Genomic DNA, 16,291 nt, shown 5'->3' on the forward strand with positions numbered 1-16,291 from the left:
CTCCGGACCGCCCGGGGATTTTGACTAACTGTCCGCCTGTTTTTGATAAACAAGAGGCTCCGGCTCTAATGCATTTTTGAGCCACTCTTGCCCCATGGCTTTTATCAGCTTAGCCACGCCGGTTTTAATCGGACAGCCCCTGTTTGTGTGGCGTCCTGTGCATGTGTGTGTTTGTCTCAGAGCTTTGATGATCCCCCGTCTTTGTCTCGTCAGGCCAGTGTCACCCAAAGAGGTTTATGATGGGGGCCACAGCTGAGTGGATTAGTGTCTGCAGTGTGTGTGTGTGTGTGTGAGTGAAGAGGGAGGGGTTGTTATATGTATCAGTCCTCTTAAGGATCCTTCAGCTGTTCCAAGGGTGTGTGTTTTTTTCTTTTTTTAACCCACCACAGGTGTGCCGTGGGAAATGTACATGGTATGTGAGACAAGTGGCACATTGAGGTTGTAAAGCAACTCAGACCCTCCCTCGCCAAGCGCTCCAGGAGCTGAGCGCTTTAGAAATAAATTATACGCCTCAGGCTCTGTGTAAATTATACATAAATTAACAAGAATGTTGGATTACTTACTTGATTATAGTAATTTAAATGTATTAATTCTATATTTTTTCAGCTAATAAAAGGTAGTTTATTGGCATGTGTGCACAGAGCGTATGAAAATGAAGCCAGACTGTAAAAGCAGGTGCATTTGAAAGACCAGACAGACACATAATGGATTTAGTATAAATATTTAAAATACTTTATACAGCATAGAAATCTCTTGACACTCGAACAAAACCATCATTACAAAATCTTACAAAAGACCCCCCCCACCCCATCCCATCTCGAGTCTGTATCAATCTCAGTATCAACCAGAAAAAAAGGTACAAAGACGTAAATTTCAAATGTTGACAGTACAGTTCGACTCGTGAAACATTGCATGCAACTTTTTCCAAGAGATTCTACAGTATCTTAACAGTGAGAAGCCTCGTGTGCCCGACGTGGAAGCCTTTTTGTCTTTATGAAGCGACTAAAGACGTGAAAATGTCAGACATTTTTACAATCCCTTCTCACGGAACGCCGTTAAGTGACAGGAACACAGGAGTCGCACTGTTATTTACAAGCACATTTTTCACATCACTCTCAGAGAGCTCTTGGCAAATACTCGTCATTGCAGTTAACACTTAAGACTATTGCACAAACTACAGCATTAAGACAAAAGGAAGTGAATTATTTTTCATGGGTGTTACGTGATCCTCCCACCTTCGTACCCTCCGCCTTCGGCGAGGTACAAAAAGTTTCATAAGGCTTTTGATGCTCTATTTTTTATCTTTTTCTTTTCTTTTTCTTCTAAAACAGACTATGAGTTGTGAAGGAAAGTCACAACTAAGACTTTGAAAGATTCCCTGTGGATCGTAGAGGTGATGTAACACTTGTATATAAAAAAGTTATAGCTGTGAATTATTATCAGTGTTGAGTGGTAGTTTATGAGAACGCTATAAAAAGTGAGAGCGTGACTCTTCTCTCGGTACCTATTTCTATTTCGATGTGTTGAACCTAATGGCACTAACGCTCAGACGCTGCAACAATGTGGCAAAAGCCACACAAGCATGTCACGATCGACTGCCGCTAATACACTAACGTATGAGTAATGCAGTGAGGTAAAGGATGGTAAACACCGTTGTTACTACTACAGGTTTTGGTTTTTAAGAATAGTGCAGTGAGCTTCTTCATCCAGTCAGCTTTGAGGATACAGTGCCAGCTGGTATGAAGTCGGTGGGTATCTTAAGAGAGTGTTTTCACAGAGACAAAACATTTAAACATGTAATCAGGGTTAGGGTAAGAGTTGGGGTCTGTTAGCTGGTGTGAATCAGTCTACGGCTCAATTAGTAACCAGTTACAGCAATATTACATAAGAGAGTACCTCTTAACTCAGTCTATAATACAGTGTTATGTGTGTATGTATGTGCGTGTGTGTCTTATACGATGTCCACTCTGTATCTAGGCCACAGCGAGGTTTAGTCATTGCTCAGTTTCAAATCTCATCTTCTCAGCGTCACCACCTCTTATTACATAATGAGAGTGGTAACGAAAGATATTTTAAACTCTTACTCAAACCTCCTTTTCTTTTTCTTTTTTTTTTTTTTTAAATGATCAAGTCTTTCTTAGAAAGTGGCTCAGTCGCGATAAACTGACAGTTCAAAAGGCCGCTCTGGAAGACCTCTCCAACTTCAACAAAATGTTGAGAAGGGCCTTGAGTTCAGTCTGTCTTTCTTTCATTTTTTTTTTTTTTTGTGGTGTATCCCTCAGCAGAGGGTCTTGAGTGCACCTGAAGCACAGAGGAGAGTCTGCATGGGGTAGGGCGGCGGAGACACCACCTCCTCGACCACTTGCTCTGGCCGGAAGGAGAACGGCTGCAGCTGGACCTTCTTCTTTAGGAGCTGTCCGATTCCCATAGAGGGGAACTTGCTGCGGTGCGTCGGGCTGTCGGGATCGCTACTGCTGCTGCTGTTGGAAGGAGGGCTGAATGCCGAGGTGGGTTTGAGGGGGCTGAAGGCGGACTTCGGTGGGCTAAAAGCTGAGCTGCCCGGGGGGCTTCCTACGGTACTAGGAGGGCTGCCGCTGGTGTCAGAAGAGCCGCCCCAATCTGACGAGATGCTCTTTTTGGGCTGCGGGTTGACGATGAGCACGGGAGGACTGGGGATTGTCGCCTTCTTCAAGTACGAGGAGTCGGGTTGGAAGGCAGAGACGTGGCGGGGCGGGGACAGTGTCCCGTTGGTCAGCTTGTACCAGGGCGAGGCCGGGGTGTCTTCGATTTGCTCGGCTTTGGAGAGGGAGCCGAAGGAATGCATGCCGATCGGTGACGGTGCCGGCGGGGCGGGGATGTTGTGTTCCGGGCTCGTGTTGACTTGTGGGAGGGTGGCCAAGCGCCTCCGCTGCTGAGGGGTGTTGTTAAAGAGAGGTTGGATCTCTAGATATTCCATGGAAGAAGAGGCGACGGTGCCGGGTGGCGCTAGAGGTGAATTACGATGGCCACCAGTTATGGCACGTAATAGACCTGAGGGAGGAGACGAGAAGCATTGTTAAATTTATGAAATACTGTCAAACTTGCTGCAGGTACCTTAGGTAACTGAGTGACAGGTTGAGAACGGCAGCTTCTATATATTTTGGCAGAATGTCCAGTGTTGGACTAGAGTCTATATATTATGTTCGAGGAGACATTCCTCTCACATATATAATCATCTCGGAGCATGTAACAAAGACGTGTAAAGGTACAAGAACATTATGTACGGATTTAAACCTTGTGAAGACCAGCCTGTCCTGACAGGCTGGATATGGAACGGCGCCATGGTCTTTCTCTATACCACTTATATGCAAAAGAGGAGTGGGAAAGGCCCCTGGGTTCCTTGTTGTCACTTGTAAGCTCTTCTCCAAGTTGTTAAAAAGCCCAGCCTAGTTGCTGGCTGCACAATTAATCAAAATTTTATCAAAATCGCAATATGGCCAAATGCATTTTTCAAATCGCAGGAGGTGCGAAATGTTGTCAAAATACCATTTTAAATTAAATATTGTGGTGCTGCAGAGATGTCCTAGCCCGCACATCATATACTACAGACTCAAGAAAACATCTTTGTTTGGTACAGATCCCGGCAAAAATCACACCGTAATCATTTTAATGTTTTTCAATGAAAATGAGAATAATGATGTAAGAATTATTCTCTAAATCCCTCAGCCCTAGCCCAGTTTGAAAGAATTTAATTTGATAATGCAGCTGAGATTAAATTCAGTTTAAGTCCAAATATACTTACTTCTGTCTGTCAACAGGTAAATACAATTCTTAAAAGTGTTTGTGTGTTCGCCCTACGATTGACTGGCAACTTATCCAGGATGTTTCCTCTCAGATGGATGGGTGGGTGGTTGGACGGATGGACAGACAAACAATGGATGGATGGATGGATGGATGGATGGATGGAAGGAGGAGGAGTGGGTAACTACGTATGTGTGAAGAACATGCATGCTCAGTCAACCTACCCTGTATGAATAAAGGTAAATGAAATACATAGAATAAATGAAGTGGCAATCTTTTAAAACAAATATCTATTTTTTTTTTCTTCACAAATCTGCCCAGGTATTTTTGCACGGCACCGTATGATCCCTCACCTGTTCGGTGTTTCTTCTCCTTGCTGGGCCCCTTGGCAACAGCAAGGTAGACGGGCGTCTGCTTCGGCGGGATCGTGAGCTTGTCGACGTGCTTTCTCCACTGGGTCTGGAAGTATTCGCTCTTCTGCTTTTCTCCTTTCTTTTTCTCTTGGAACTGCATCTCCTAAACAGACAGGGCAAATCGGCGCATTAAAAACAGCCCTTGGCATTTGACAAAGCTGTTGTGCAACCAGATTTGACAGCCAATAATTCTTGCTCTCAGGTAACCTTTTCAGGACACAGAACCTGTATTCACGTGTCCTTGAGAAAACACAGTGCGAGGATGCGCTTACCCTGTACTCTTTAGAGAGTCTCTTCATTTTCTTGTTGAGGAGGAAGTAGACGGCCAGCGTGTGGCAGGCGCGGTTGGTGAGGACGGCGCTCAGCACCTCGCTGTGCTTGTAGTTCATCTTCTCCGTCATGTGCAGCAACACCGTGTGGTTTATCTCCTCAATGTGGATCCTGGACACAGGAACGGAGGGCAGAGCGAAAAAAATGAATGCTTTGTGTTGCTTTAAATTTAAATTTAAAAACAAAACAAATATAAATGACGACATACTGCTGCGAAACACAAACTTTAAAATGTGTGTGTGTCTACCTGTTGAGGTACGGTGCCCCCGTGTTCTTGTTGGCCAGCTGCAGCCAGGAATCAGCCATCACCTGATGGATATTGGGACGCTTGTTGGGATCTGGCTCAAGAAGCTTCTTCAGGAGACAGATTGCAGCTGGGACAGAGAGAGAGAGGGAGAATAAATATTCAGAAGCTGCCACCGATGTTCAATTCACTGCATGAAGAGGAAAGTTTTCCAATATTGAAACATGTTTTTACATGACATATTTTTCCTTCAGGAATGTCACTGTGACTCCTCTGGGACTAGCTATGGGAAAGAACATTAATATTGCCACATTTCTCTGCCTCCTGGCACAACACTCAACCGTTTTTTGATTACTAGTTGGAGCAGAGGTAAAAGTGTCTCAATCCCTTTGTCCCGTCATAGGTCCACATACGCATTGACAACAAGCTTGGCCTTCATCCTCCTCATCCGCTTTCGTTCCGTTACAACATAAGACGGATGAGGTGACACATCTATGGCGTTAGCTTTGTTTAATGGTCACTTACATAACTGGGTTATGTTATGTACGTTACTGATATTAGAGAGTGACACTGTGATTAGAGATTGACACTGTTGTGATAGAACAACTGTGGTATGAGCGTCGCGAAGCGTATACACACACCTGTGTTCCAGTGAAATGTGTTTCATCTTATTTCCTCATCTCGTTTTACAGACAATTAAATCAGAACTCGATGAATGCTTGATGTGGGAAAGGTGACGCTATTGCTGCCTTAAATGTCATAGAAGAATGTTGAGTGGTAGGACACTGTTGTGATGGAAATAAACAACTGTGGTATGAGCGTCGCTACTTCCAGCGAAGCGTAGACACACCTGTTTTCCAGTGAAATGTGTTTCATCTTATTTCCTAATCTTGTTTTACAGACAATTAGTCAGAACTCGATGGATGCTGGATGCTGAAAGGGTGACGCTAATGCTGTCTTAAATGTGTAAGAAGAAGGTGAAGTAGTAGGAATAGTTGGGAAAATGGGGATTGGTTTAATTTGTATTAATGTCATTGGTAAAGCTGAATAATACCAATACTATGGTGTATAAAAGATGTGGAATATTTTAACCCATTTGTGCCCAAAGACTATATTTAGTTTGATAAGGAAAATGCCACAACACAAAAGTCTTGAAATTTGGTACGGCCACACCTTTTGCAATTCTCTCACAGCAAAACTTTTATCAATAGTCAAATCAGGATTTTTGAATAGAGACGGAAACACGTTAACATTGTGTTTATTAAATGTTTTCCATATGAGTTTTTTTTACACTGCATATGTGTGCATATCTTTGATATTGTTATAACTTGTTATGAGATCAAATAGATCCCAAATACTTGATTGTGCTCCTTGTAGTTTCTGGGATACAGTACTTTTCTTATCATACTTTATCTAGTATTTGGGTAGATGGAACTACTCTATTTTCCTCAAATATAATGGACGCTACTGCAATTGCTGACTTTAATATGACAAAGATGAAGTAGAAGGAATATTTTTTTTCTCAAGTCTAATTAAAAAGACAGTGTGCCGCTTTCTCTGGACTTCTGGCAAGTCCTCTGAGGCAATTGCCATTATTAAATAAATCTTTTTCATGCAGTGCCAGCAACTTAAGAGGAAAACCTGACGCTAATTTTGAACAAACACAATTGCGGTTTTGGTTTGTGCACTTCTTTACACGTGCGCTGCCAACACGTGTCCTTATTGCATTTGGACTTCTACCATGTTGTTGAGGATTTTCCTTCCCTTTGCTTAACCGCTAATGGTTTTTTATTTACACAATACAAAACTATTATAATATTATTTCATACACATATATATATATATGTATATATACATATACAGTGCTATATATGTGCAGACAGTAAATATGTCAAAGATATGTAGGGTGGTGACTCATGGGTGTGTATTTCTGCCAAAGCTGCCAAGTTCAGTCTTAAGAAATGCTTGTCACGATGCACATGTACACGTGCAAGAAATGTTCATCAAGATGCACATGTACACGTGCAACAAACAAAAAGCACTGATTCTGGCAGTTTCACAATGTTCCAATACAACCTTATTAGTCATCATCTTATCGCAAAATCACTGATATGTGCAAACTTTTATGTACGCACGTTCTCTGAGGATTGCGAAGTGGAGGATTGCGAATCTTCTTGAGAAGATTTAAAAGAGCACTAAAGGAGTCTTAATCAACAAGTCTAAATCACTAAGACACATCTGATTTCTTATTTGGATAGTACTTTTACCATTTTTTGCCAAGCTTTTTAGCCATTTGCTTTTCATTTAGTCTTTTTAGTTGGGTGACGGTTAAATAAAAAAGCTTCTGAAAGCACACCATCAAGGGAGCTTGTTTATTAAGGCCAGTTGGATAACCTGACAAAGAGCTAAACAAAGAAAGCAACTTCAAGCAATAAAGAGCAGCTTATTATCTATCTATATCCTTAATCAGCCTTTCTTGGCAGACACAGTGACCTCAAAATTCTTTCTCTCACGTGCAATCATAACCTGAAATTTTCCTGTTTACACACCTCATACATTTCAACTCAACGCTCATGTCAGTTTTATCCTGAGGGGTAATTAGGTTGATATGGGAGTATCTGATCTGGCGTCATAACACACATAGATACTACATCTTTTCTTCACCTGAGAGGAAGGTCTTGTCCTGATTTGATTTATCACACACGTGTCTATTTTAGTGCGTTTGGTGTTTACCTGAGGAGAGCGAGGGAGGTAGAGGGTTCATCTCCTTGTCCACCATCTTCTGGTGCAGGGCTCGGAGACTGAAGGGCTCCACGGTGAACGGCAGAGTCCCAGTCAACATGGCGTACATGTTCACACCACTGGAAGATCAAAACACACACTTCAGCTCAGGGGGGAAATAAACTAATGTATTTAAATAAGTTTATTTGGCAACAACTGATTACATTTTTTTTAAAAAAAGGAGTGTACACTCACATGGACCAGACATCCACTTTAGGCCCGTACTTCTTCCTGGAGAGCAGCTCTGGGGCGGCGTATGCCGGACTTCCACACTGGGTGCTGAACGGGTCCGAGTATCCCAAGATGCCAGCGCAGTTACTGAGGCCAAAATCTGAGGAAAGGAAGAGGCGGGGTGAGTGTTGTTTCTGGGTTTATTACCGTCTTTCCAGCTAGCTCATTAAACGAGTCGCCCCCATCACGGCGTTACACACACAAACAGAAGCAGATTAGCACTATGGTGAGAGCTTGTAAAAGCTTTAACAGGATATTTAATTGCTCTTAGCTCCTCACCACATGTGGGACGCTGTGACACTGCACTCCAACTGAGAAAATCTTTCTATTACTGTAAAATAACTGTCATCAAAGGCCTTCTTTTATTATTAATTGCTTGAATATTATTCTTGTTCTTTGCTTGTCGGAAATGTTGTATTCTATAAATTAATTTGTTGTATTTCTGCATGTTTTATTCACAGGGAAAAAGAAGCAGCAAAGCATTGAACAAGAAAAAGAAACAGAGGTGAGTTACCTATGAGCTTGATGTTGTCCTGCTCATCCAATAGGAGGTTTTCTATCTTCAGGTCCCTGTAAGACAAAGAGTTTCAGTGTTTACATTAGATTGCTTATCATCATCATCATACAATGCACAAGCAGGAGAGGTCAAAACCCCCGCAAGCTGCAACACATGCCCCTCCCAATGTGGGTCACGCTGGCTGATTTTCAGGGTCTATTGTGTCCCTCCAGATCTTGGAAATCCTGTTATACAGTTATCTACATAAGCCATCTCATCATGATAGAAATTTAGTTCCCAGGCTCTGAGCGAAAAAAGAGAATTTAATACTCCCGGGTAGAGCTTTGTGAATCTGAAATTTGATTTAGATGCAGTTTATGTTTTTTTTTATTTCTCCACTAAATCAAATCATTTTATCATAAAATGTAACAATATTTGTAGGAGAAAATGCACTGGGAATGATTCATATCTGTGCATTGTGCATGGAAATCCAGCTGTTTGGTAAATCTTTTTTTTAAAACGTGTTTATCTTTTTAAGAAATTCTTCGCTGCTCTCTTGGAAACCTCTTAACGCATGGAAAATATGGTTATTTGTGGATTAACAGTAATGTGCACAATACGGACTTAACCCACACTTTGATAAAGAGGATCATGTCTGACTCACAGATCTTAAAGTCAGCTTTGGTTTAACCCTTAAACGGCACAAAGCTCTCTTGAGCGATGGAAGGCAAACTGTCAATATTTTTTTGGAAGCATTTATACAAATTTAACATTGGAGAGCAATGTGTGTGTGTTTCTGTGTTTTTTTCTTTCTCTTTCTCTGCATTATTTTAATTTTAGTGGGGTTTTTTTTACCTGTGCACCACTCCCGCCCTGTGCAGGTGCTCAACAGCCAGCACCAACTGCCGGATGTACTTCTGAGTCTCCCGCTCATCCAGGCGTTTCTTGTCGTAAATGCGGTTCATGAGATTCCCGCCGGGACACAGCTCCATCACCAGGTAGTAGCTGTTCTCTGTCTCCAGGATGTCCAGCAGCTGCGTGATGTTGGGGTGGCGGATCATCTGCTGGATGTGGCCCTCCCTCCGCAGGTTCTTGGTCACATACGAGTCCTTCTTGGCCTTCCGCTTGTCGATCACCTTCACCGCCACCTGGAGAAAATCGAGACAGGAGAGAGAGAGAGAGAGAGAGAGAGATAAGAGATGCGGAACTAATTTAAGGCAAAGCACATGACTTGGCAGCTAAAGTTTGGCTCTTGCTCCACGTGATATTGTGAATTACACCCACGGAGTGTAGCTTGGAGAGTTTCCAGAGAGTTGTAGTGTAACAGGTGACAAGCTGCTCGGTCTACATTGCAGGGTATATAACTCGACACTGACCTCCCTGTCACAGCTGCTCCCAATGTGGGGCAACCCAGGCGCTATAGGGCCCCGAGGCTGCAGGAGGGGGAGGTATATGTGTGTGTGTGTCGGAGGGGTTACTGAACCATCATAAACTAGGGGAAAAGCAAATGTTACCCTATCTGCTGAGAAGGCGCCAAGGCCAAATGGACAGTTGATATTCCCCCATTTGCCACAGAGTTTAGTCGCAGCTGAACACACACGAGGGGCGGCGACAAATGTAGAAAGGAGACCGAGGAGAGATGCAGATTCAACAGGCAGATGTGTTCAGTTTTTTTGTCTTTAATTACTCATCCCAGCGTCTTCTTTCTATGCTTCTCCACCCTTGTTGTGTCATTGGAGAAAAAACCCCGCAGTCTCCTCATAAAAAAGCCACAGAACATGTCCTTTATGACAAACACTTCCCTCCTCTGTGGCTAATTACATTCAATAATGTACCCCCATCTACTCTATTTCATCCTTCGCCCATGTCTCCTTGTGTCCCGTCTAGACTTGAGTTCAAGAGCATGGCGACCATACACAGCAAATCATCTCAAGGAGAGCCCACCGACATGGAAAGGCATGACCGGGCGAAGCTAATCACCATATCCATTAATGAAATGGTGGAGGGCCAAAGTGGTTGTGTGTGTGTGTGCGTCTCTTTTCTTCTGTCCTTCAGCGTCGTCTTTATTTTATACTTTCGTCCTTTCATCTCTGATAATTGATTCACCTCTGAAAAAGCCTTTTTTACAGCTGCTAATTAAACCTGGCTGAATGTGTGTGTGTCACCATACAGTAATAGATGGCCCGTGTTTATGCCAGGCTGTATGGATAAGGGTGTGGGGTATGTATGGGGGGGTGGGGCACTGTATTTACAGTAGGCTAGTCTATATGTAGAGAGAGGGTGTGTGGGGGGGTTGGGGATATAGAGGGGGAGGGGTGTGCCCAGCCCACCCGGGGGGCTTCTGGGGGATTCAGTTGTTTATCAGGCGCCCCTCAGACAGAAAAGGGGGGAGGTTGGGGGGGGACTATGGAGGGGAAAGTGGGTTACAGACATCAAAAACACATGCATATGACCTCCCCAGCCGCCCTGGCCATCACAGCATCCCTCACCTCTCCTCACTTTCATAAACACACACTCTCATCCCTTGCATCCACACTGACTTTCTAGTGATGCTAAAAAAAGCATCCCGTACTGTATTTCCCTTTACCCCCGGCTACCCCTTTCTTTTACTGGAATAAACTCACTACCCTCCGCTCCCTCCCTCCCTCCCAGCGCCTGCCTGTTGGACCCTGAATGAGAGTGTGTGTAAAAGAGAGGGAGAGCATGTGCTGTGTTGTGTGATTGCCAGCGTTTGCATCATCCTCAACAAAGAGAGGAGTGAGGGGAGAAGGAAAGAGGAGAGGAGATAGAGAGGAGCGCTTTCTTTTCTCCTCACAGCAACAGAATGGGAGGAGGAGAGGGGGGGCACAGGATGAGCTAATATTTAATATGCTTTAATTATAATGTAATAAATGTGAATTTAGGGTGACCAATATATATAAACACATGGGTTTACATGTATAGGGACACATAAAGGAAAAAGGGGGGTACTTTGTTTTCTAATATGTAAATCTCACTGGATGCCCCTCAACACAGCCTGGAGAGACAAAGGCAACCAGTGGCCCAATGGTGGGCCATATAAAAAGCCCTGTGCTGGCGGAATCCTAATGAGGCTGAAGCCCATTTATCAACCACATCATTTCATATGCAAGTAGCAGCTCTGCTCTCTCATAGGCCGGACGGTTTTTCCCTCTCTGTCCCTATCACAGGCTTGGGCGCCCACAAAGGTGATATCACCACCACCACCAGCAGACAAAGAAGGAACACAGAGAGCACACAACTAGTTACCCAACACATGTTAAGACAGGCAGCTCTCTCTCACACACAATAAAAGTAAATATTGTCACTTGGTGCTTGGCTAGAAAACAAGTCCTGCTGTGCATATGGCTGAGTTCAACAGCTGGTGGAGCCTGCATGAGCTCATTAACACAGAGCCTCCCATTGCCAAACGGAGCTGAGCACTTTCTCAGAGAGCTGAGGACTGATTAGGTGGACACAAATCATACTGTATGGCTGAACTATGAGTTTTTCTTGGTTGGCATGCAGGCATGTGACAGCTGATACTGTCCACTGAAATGACATTTGAAACCCCATGCTTGCATTCCACTCTTAAAGGTTAAAAGATTAGACAGCAACAAACTCATCATTTTCAAAAAGAAAAAAAAGTTTTTTTGTCACAAAAGTTTGTTTTTTTGAAGTGCAAGAAATCACAACTTTAATTCTGATTGAATGTGATAGGATCACAAGATTGCATATAAAGCTTAAGGAATACAAAAATGTATATACACACACACACAATTTAACAAATAAAAACCCTGTTTCCATTTCCATTTTGTAATCTTACCTTTTCCCCAGTCATTGCATGGAGACCTTCTCTAACTTTGGCGAAGGATCCTTCTCCCAGCTTCCTCCCGATCAGATAGTTCCCGACCCGCTTGGTGTGGTAAAAGTTCTTGAGGATGTCCGCGGCAGGACTGCATAGAGAGGCCGGCGTTGCGCTGTCACTCCCGGCACTGTTTGTTGGGCTTTTACCCTCATATAACCCGTGGTTGTTGTCCACTACCATGTCTGCAACTGGCATCACAAGCTCCCTTGTCAAAAAGATATCCCCGTTTGAACAAGGGAGGGAAATTACTGCAGCTCTCCCACCGCAATAGGCGGGTATTAAACGCTTAACGTGCCTGCGTCTTTGCCCCTAATAACAAATTAAGGGAACCGGAGCTTTGCGCCACCTGTTCAGCCTCAAAGCATCCAGTGCGCGCACTCAGCAGATTCCGAGACACGTCTTGATATGATGAGCAGCTTAGATTGAAAACGACGCAGGCAATCATGGGAAATGTATTAACTGACGCAACCTGTCTTAATACTTGTGAGGGTTTAAAAAAAATTGTCAGAGGCAGGCTCTTTCACGCAGCGTTCCTGAACGTCTCCAGGAGAAGTCTGAGCGCAGGCAGCGTGTTGTTCAGTTTGAACTGACTTTACCGGTCATATGGGTGGGCGTTTCTTAGCGTTAGGGTGAAAAACACACACACACACACACACACACACATAGACACACAGCCCTTCACACTGTGGTGGTGGTAGCCGGGGTGATTTTCAATCCAATCAGCGCAGGCAGGGCGGAGCACATGTGAGAACAAGGAGGCATGGTGCGCTCAGATTGTCCACGGCTTTGAACAAAGAGTACATTTGTGTGTTTGTAACACTGTCAGTACAAATATTTAAATATTTTATTGTAATTCCTGCATCAACATGATATTTGGCTGTCTGCGTCAATTATATTGTCAGGTTTATTTGGGTAGAATTGTGCGTAAAAGGGATCCAAATGTTGACACCATGTGCTGTGGCACCACGCAGCCTCCTTAATTACACTGGCATAGAGGTGTAGGCTACACACATGGCAAGTGGAATAAAAATGATCATAAGTATGTCTGTGAGAAATGGTCAATTGTATTGTCAGGTTTATTTGGGTAGAATTGTGCGTAAAAGGGATCCAAATGTTGACACCCATATGCTGTGGCACCACCCAGCCTATACAATTCCTTAATTACACTGGGCATAGAGGTGCAGGCTTCACACACATGGCTAATGGAATAACATGATCATAAATATGTCTGTGAGAAATGGTCAATTTTATAGGACGGCCATCATCTATCCAGTACCATTTTTTGTGTGTGTTGTTGGTTGTTGCTGAACTTGGAGTTCTGCCAACAATTGGAAGTTGTACTCCACAGTACACCAGCAGCAGACAAAGAAGCATTTGCTTTTTTTTTTTCTCAGGCTCGCTCATTGAGGTGTTCACTGGCCTAATTAACATGGTGTTCATCATCACTCATTCAGAGGAGGACACCTGCTGGGAGGGGCAACAGTTTGAGACACATTTTTTCCCCCTGTATTTGCCTTCAGCTCAGGTTAATCTCACCCAATATGATCATATTATGTTTTTTTCCTGCAGGCGCCAGACAAAATAACAGAAACACCTGGCAATATAATGAAATCCAAAAGAATAGCCCTGCCATAACTACTGCACAATGTGAAGCATATCTTGTTTTTTTGAGTCAGAGGTGTTGATTCAAATCTGTGGTGTTACTGCATCAGATTTAATTATATAGCCTTTACAGGTGTGCTCTGTTGTGTTCATTCCTTGTGTGGATTCCTAGAAGGAGGGAGAAAAAATACATCTGCACATACAGTTTGACTTGCCTGCTGGACCATGCTTTCTAGACACTAAACCAGACACCCAGACATGGAACCAAAAGTACAAGTATACCACCATCTATTGGAGGCATTTTGTACTACAAGAACACACAGTCAGTCCTACTACTTAAGAGCTGTGTGAGCCTGCAGTCTTGCTAAACTTTCATCCTTCATTTTCAGTCATTCTTTGACTTAAAGTAAGTAGTCTGTGGATTAGTCTTGGAGTTTAACAGTATCCTGTAAAATAAAGATACTTGGAACCATCCATGAAGATTATCTGTTGTAGGGATGCACCAATCCAACTATTTCAGTCCCTATACCTACATCGATACCGAGTACCGATCTGATGCCAGTGTTTTATTAATAAGCTGTATGCCTCACTGTGTGGAAGTGACTGGGATCATAAGGCAACATCAGGCTTGACTTAAACATTGCTTTCCTAACTTTGTAAAAAAAAATGTGACCAATAAATACATAGATATACATTTATTTAATTGTTATTTATTATTAAAATAATAAATTCTGCACCAGCAACTTGGTAAAAAATCGTCAAATGTTGCACGTGTCATTTAATGGTTTAAATTTTTAAAGGCATCACACCACTATCAAAGTGATTATTTCACTAATACTCCTTAAATTTGTGACTTGGAAAACTTTAAAGGTAGATGTTGTATTTTGCTCAATCTTCATCTTAGAAACATCTGGTGATGATGACAAAACTAGGCTATTAGGAATTGCTACTTTTAATTGCGTAGCACAGTAATAAAAATAATTAGGGCTGTCAAAGTGAACGTGTTAACGCAAATTCATTTTAACGCCAATAATTTCTTTAACGCATTAACGAGACATGTGATTTTTAGGTTGTAGCGGGCTCAGTTTTAGAGATAAAGTGAAGATACTGGCATCATATGAAACTAGAAAACGTAAGGAATACTAGGTCATACTAGCTTGTCGGGAAGGAGGCTAAATAACGCTACGTACTTACGCTAAATTTTGGCGAGGAAAAACTGGCATGGCCATTTTAAAAGGGGTCCCTTGACCTCTGACCTCAAGATATGTGAATGAAAATGGGTTCTATGGGTACCCACGAGTCTCCCCTTTACAGACATGCCCAAGATTTATACTTGAATTGTAATTCCTGTTGATTTTGTTGTTGTTGGTGTAAGATTTTTTATTGTAATAATAAATCACAAATAAATAAATGTATATTCATGTATTTATTGGTCATATTTTGTTTTACAAAGTTAGGAAAGCAATGTTTAAGTCAAACCTGATGTTTCTTTACACATAAAGGAATGATTACTTCCACACAGTGAGGCATACAGCTTATTTATCAAACACTGGTAACAGATCGGTACTCTGTATCAGCCGACACCCAAAACCCAGGTATCACTATCGGTATCGGGACTGAAAATGTGGGATCAATGCATCCCTTAATCACATGCAGTCTGGGGCAAGTCATAGTCAAGTCAGAACACTGACACACTGACAGCTGTTGTTGCCTGTTGGGCTGCAGTTTGCCATGTTATGATTTGAGCATATTTTTTTTATGCTAAATAAAATTTGATTTAATGCCACTAATTTCTTTAATCGACTTGCGATTTTTAGGTTGTATCGGGCTCATGTTCGTGAAGGAGGTTAAATAACGCTCCAAACTTCCCCTAAATTTTGGTGAGGAAAAACTGTCATGTCTATTTTCAAAGGGGTCCTTTGACCTCTGACCTCAAGATATGTGAATGAAAATGGGTTCTATGGGTACCCACGAGTCTCCCCTTTACAGACATGCCCAGTTTATGATAATCACATGCAGTTTGGGGCAAGTCATAGTCAAGTCAGCACACTGACACAGCCTGTTGGGCTGCAGTTTGCCATGTTATGATTTGAGCATATTTTTTTTTATGCTAAATGCAGTACCTGTGAGGGTTTCTGGAAAATATTTGTCTTTGTTTTGTGTTGTTAATTGATTTCCAATAATAAATATATACATACATTTGCATAAAGCAAGCATATTCCCATGTTGATAAGAGTATTAAATACTTAACAAATCTCCCTTTAAGGTACATTTTTTAAGAGATTTTGTGCGATTCATTTGCGATTAATCACGATTAAATATTTTAATCGATTGACAGCCCTAAAAAAGTATAATTCCAGTCTTCAATTTGGTTTCATGATTTAATCTGGGGGTCATGTAGTACTCCAGCATAGTAGCCTAATATTGATTGGTATCTGGGAGTACTGGTATCATATAGGTTATAATAGTAGTCTATGTATATATCTATAAGGATTAGTGGGCCCAAAGCTAATTTTATCTGGGGGGACCTGATGGGTTGAATCGGCCAT

General features: G+C 42.4%; 1 protein-coding gene and 1 long non-coding RNA gene across 2 annotated transcripts; one reads left to right on the top strand and one right to left on the bottom strand.

Annotated features, from left to right (window-relative positions):
* Positions 1–709: 709 nt before the first annotated feature.
* On the bottom strand, positions 710–12,717 carry hunk (hormonally up-regulated Neu-associated kinase). Its single transcript, XM_037749282.1, has 9 exons — positions 12,099–12,717; positions 9,131–9,423; positions 8,294–8,349; positions 7,744–7,879; positions 7,501–7,628; positions 4,771–4,897; positions 4,466–4,634; positions 4,134–4,296; positions 710–3,030 (listed from the first exon to the last, which is right to left on the bottom strand). The coding sequence occupies exons 1-9, from the start codon at positions 12,333–12,335 to the stop codon at positions 2,279–2,281; spliced, it is 2,061 nt and encodes a 686-aa protein (XP_037605210.1). The 5' UTR covers positions 12,336–12,717; the 3' UTR covers positions 710–2,278.
* On the top strand, positions 7,809–10,411 carry LOC119476089. The gene is made up of 3 exons (XR_005203939.1): positions 7,809–7,900; positions 8,241–8,284; positions 10,163–10,411. It is a non-coding gene; the product is annotated as an uncharacterized LOC119476089 (long non-coding RNA).
* Positions 12,718–16,291: the final 3,574 nt, after the last annotated feature.

Source organism: Sebastes umbrosus, chromosome 17, assembly GCF_015220745.1.
Source record: "Sebastes umbrosus isolate fSebUmb1 chromosome 17, fSebUmb1.pri, whole genome shotgun sequence".
NCBI classification, from domain to species: domain Eukaryota; kingdom Metazoa; phylum Chordata; class Actinopteri; order Perciformes; family Sebastidae; genus Sebastes; species Sebastes umbrosus.

Excerpts from the sequence above, each read along its gene's own strand:
- hunk (XM_037749282.1), bottom strand. The coding sequence starts at position 12,335 with ATGCCAGTTGCAGACATGGTAGTGGACAACAACCACGGGTTATATGAG. Across the intron at positions 4,635-4,770 it reads GGGGCACCGTACCTCAACAG|GATCCACATTGAGGAGATAA; the intron begins GTAGACACACAC and ends TCCTGTGTCCAG. Across the intron at positions 4,297-4,465 it reads GACTCTCTAAAGAGTACAGG|GAGATGCAGTTCCAAGAGAA; the intron begins GTAAGCGCATCC and ends CTGTCTGTTTAG.